The 4355-nt window shown below is 39.0% G+C and overlaps 1 protein-coding gene across 1 annotated transcript in view; it reads left to right on the top strand.

Moving 5' to 3' along the window:
• Positions 1-911: 911 nt before the first annotated feature.
• Positions 912-4355, top strand: part of LOC107554059 (X-ray repair cross-complementing protein 6-like) — a 9823-nt gene continuing 6379 nt past the window's right edge. Inside the window, exons 1-5 of the mRNA XM_016236438.1 lie at positions 912-1344; positions 1472-1584; positions 1695-1836; positions 1912-2163; positions 2245-2431. Of these exons, the coding sequence (XP_016091924.1) occupies positions 1275-1344; positions 1472-1584; positions 1695-1836; positions 1912-2163; positions 2245-2431 (764 nt within the window). The 5' untranslated portion in view covers positions 912-1274. The remainder of the gene's footprint in view (positions 1345-1471; positions 1585-1694; positions 1837-1911; positions 2164-2244; positions 2432-4355) is intronic.

The following is a 4355-nucleotide window of genomic DNA, read 5'->3' as shown; positions in this document are numbered from 1 at the left end:
CTGTGGGATTATGTGTATATTGAATTAACATATTTCTGCAGTCTTAAAAATTGTTATATATCTTAGCCCAGCTATTTTAAACTGTTTGATCACATTCTAGGGTTACTATTATGCATTAAAAAAAACGTATACAACACTAATAGGAATACTGAGATCAAATACAAAAAAATACAACCATCAACGTATTTCAAAATTGTTACTTTTTTTGTAACATATATCATCACATTTTTATATTAGTGCTACCAGTATTACAACATTAATATTCGAACTTATTTGTAACATTTTAACTTTTGATTTAGTGCAATATTTTGTACTGCCATTAGGGACTGCCAGTGAATGGCTGTTGCATGCATAAAATGCAACCTTTAAATGAATTATCTTTCAACGTTCAATTTAAATAATTGAAATTGTAGCCTACATAGTTTGTGCAATTACAATTTGTTTATTGTGAAATAACTCTGTGAAATAAAACATTTCTGTCCTCTGATAAGCATTGTTCAGGGCTGCCGTTCCCAAAAGCTTTAATGCTTTCTTATGATACTTTTGGGAAACGCAGCCCTGTTTGAATGCACTGTCAGCAGTGAGTGAACGCTCTCTGTGATTGATTGGTTCTGTCTTGCAACATTTGCGTGTGTTCAGATGAGCAGGAAAATAGTTCTATCCTACACAATTACTCGCTAACAAAGGTTATTTGTCCAATTCAATGCATATTGTACGCATTATTATTATTATTATTATTATTATTTTTGTTAAACAAAACCACTGGTAAATAAAATGCACCTTAGTATCGATAGTTTTTTGTTTGAGTATCGATACTTTCGATACTCGCGTCAGTATCGATATATCGATACTTGGGATCGATACGCCCATCCCTAGTTGAAACATTTGTTCACGGCCACTTATGAAAATGTTTGACCTCTTTCATTTTTAATGGTAAATATTATTGTTTTAAAAGATCAGAGTACCATTACAAATGGTAAACAGTTATTATTATGTTAAACTTAACGCGGCTCACAGAAACATTTGTTTACTTCCTCGTGCATGATTAACCACTCACTCCGCTTTTGTCTCGCCATTGGTTTTTGTCGTCTCTGATACGCTTATGGAGCTGTCACTCAAATTGTGGCGCACTGACTGGATGCACGCATGCTCGGTTAGGGATACAAAGTTCTCTTGCTGAAGAGAGAATCTTAAATTTAAGAACATTTGCTTGGTTTTCCCCCAACTTTAATTGCAAACAACCCTGAAACGGTTCTAAGAGAAAGCGAAGAGTAATGGCGGAGTGGAGAGAGTACTATCAAAACGAAGACGACGAGGTTGAGGAGGACGAAGAGGATTCTGGAGGTTAGCACAGCTAACTGCATTAATTGTCCTCTTTGATATAAGTTGCACGCTTTGTACTCCATTAAACTTACTTATGTTAAATTAAGATGTAAGTAAATATAAATTCCTATTACTTTTAAATTCATAGGTGCTTACAAAATCAGCGGCCGCGACAGTCTGGTGTTTTTAGTTGATGCATCCAAAGAGATGTTCATCAAGGGTGAGGATGGAGGGCCATCAAATTTTGACATGACTATGCAGGTGAGTCAAACTGTAACATTTTATTCATTCATTATCTTTTATTTTCGCAATATATTCTTCTGTTTTTCTCCTGTGCAAGTCTAATAGGCATTATTCTCCCTTGTATCTAGTGTGTCCGTAGTGTGTACACTAGTAAGATCATAAGCAGTGACAAAGACCTGGTCGCTTTGGTGTTCTATGGGACTGAGAAGAGCAAGAACCCAAGAAACTCTTTCAAGCATGTCTACGTCTACCACGACTTGGATTCTCCTGGTGGGTAACTTACTCTTTGTGCTTTTCAGATTGCATATATGATGAAGTTATCTCATGTATTGATTACCTTTTCAGGAGCCAAGCATGTACAGGATATTGATAAACTGCAGGGTGAGAAAGGTGCTCAATTGGCTGAAAAGACCATGGGCAGTGGGGAAACTTCCCTTGGAGAGGCTCTGTGGTGCTGCTCCAACCTATATAGTGACATCAAGTTGCGACTGTCACACAAGCGCCTGATGATCTTCACTTGCAGGGATGACCCTCACGGAGGAGACAGTGCTAAAGACAGACAGGCTCGTACAAAGGCTGCTGACCTTAAAGAGACAGGTAGGCTGAATAGAAGGGGAAAATTACACAGTCTTACTGCTGGTTGATGGCCAATTTATAATCTATGTTGTTTTTCCTTAGGTGTGGTCATAGACTTGATGCACCTTACAAAGCCAGAAGGTTTTGATGTTTCCCTGTTCTTCTGTGACATTGTAAGCCCTCCAGAAGATGAAAGTGAGCTTGGCCTCCAGACTGAGCCCTGCAGGAAACTCGAGGACTTGCAGAAGAGGGTCAGAGCTAAAGAGTTAAAGAAAAGAGCTCAAAGCAGGTAAATGCACTGTACATGTCAAACCATTCACCAAATTGCTTGTCATAGGTAGGGTTAAGGGGATGCTGGATGTATACAGCAGGAAATATTTTTCTGTAGTGCTTGAAATTGGATTTTAAAGGATTAGTTTACTTCCAGAGAAGTTAGGTTTTTGAGGAAAACATTCCAGGATTTTTCTCCATATAATGGACTTCAATTAGGACTAACCGGTTGGAGGTCCAAATTGCAGTTTCAATGCAGCTTCAAATGTCTACACCAAATGTGACAGTTGTCATTCCACGCTGCAACAGCTAGGCTGTCTACACTGGACGCGACAAAGTGACTGTTGCAAATCATTTGAATTTTGTGTCAGAACATCATAAATAGAACGAGGCATCAGTTTACTGTCGGGGATTTGTCGTGTCGTGTCGCGCCACATCCAGTGTAGACAGCATCACTGATTATAATGGGTTCTATAGTATTTTGTTGCATCGCGGTGTCATTCAACAGTATTTGTAGCAAAGTTGATTTACAAAATACTTTTTGGACTAGATCCAAAAAGCAACAGTCTGAACACAAAGAGGTCTGAGACACCATTACTACTTAAAGGGATAGTTCACCCAAAAATGAAAATTTGATGTTTATCTGCTTACCCCCAGGGCATCCAAGACGTAGGTGACTTTGTTTCTTCAGTAGAACACAAACAAAGATTTTTAACTCAAACCATTGCAGTCTGTCAGTCATATAATGGAAGTGAATGGCAATCACGGCTTTGAGAGTCAAAAAAACATACACAAACAAAACCAAATTAAACCTTGCAGCTCGTGATGATACATTGATGTGTAAAGACACGACTCGATCGGTCTGTGCAAGAAACTGAACAGTATTTATAGCGTTTTTTTACCTCTGATTCACCACAATGTCCAAACTGTCCTGAGCGCGTTTGCATGACGCGTCTTCTTCTTCTTGCTTTACGGCAGATCGCAGACTTATAAGTGCATTACCGCCACCTATCTCTCAAATGGACCATTGACACTCTATCGACAATCTCAATTAGGAGTGTCAATGGTCAATAGTCTGTGATCTGCCGTAAAGCAAGAAGAAGAAGACGCGTCATGCAAACGCGCTCAGGACAGTTTGGACATTGTGGTGAATCAGAGGTAAAAAAACGCTATAAATACTGTTCAGTTTCTTGCACAGACCAATCGTTTCGTGTCTTTACACATCAATGTATCGTCACGAGCCTCAGGGTTTTAGGGTGTTTTCACACTTGAGTCCTCTTTAAAGGGGTCATATGATGTTGCTAAAAAGAACATTATGTTGTGTATTTGGTTGACTGCTATGACTATCATCATGGGCACATCTGAGCACCACAAGATTTGAGTAAGTGTGGCATTACTTACACCAGTTGTTCTTGAGCGGTTTTGCTTCAGGATTTCAGATAGCACAAAATTAAACAAAAATGTCCATAGTGGTGTTGTTATTGTTAAAGGGGTCATATGACGTTGCTAAAAAGAACATTATTTTGTGTATTTGGTGTAATGCAATGTGTTTATGTGGTTTAAGATTCAAAAAACACATTATTTTCCACATACTGTACATTATTGTTTCTCCTCTATGCCCCGCCTTTCTGAAACGCGTCGATTTTTACAAAGCTCATCGGTCTGAAAGTGAGGTGTACGCTGATTGGCCAGCAGTCCAGTGCGTTGTGATTGGCCGAATACCTCAAGCGTGTGATGGAAATGTTACGCCCCTTACCATATCGTGATGTCGTGTCCCGGCGCGATGATACAACACCAATAAATCCCATTACAAACGAGGCATTTGTTGCATCCAGTGGGGACATAATTACTGATTATAATGACTTATACTGACTTTTTACGCGCTGTGTTGCGTATTTCGCCACGTAAACATAAAACCATGTCTGCATTTGTGATCGGAGAAA

This window comes from Sinocyclocheilus grahami, unplaced genomic scaffold, assembly GCF_001515645.1.
Source record: "Sinocyclocheilus grahami isolate Dianchi unplaced genomic scaffold, SAMN03320097.WGS_v1.1 scaffold490.1, whole genome shotgun sequence".
NCBI classification, from domain to species: Eukaryota; Metazoa; Chordata; class Actinopteri; order Cypriniformes; family Cyprinidae; genus Sinocyclocheilus; species Sinocyclocheilus grahami.
The sequence above is the reverse complement of the archived record's forward strand: the minus strand, read 5'-3'. Positions and strand labels throughout refer to the sequence as shown.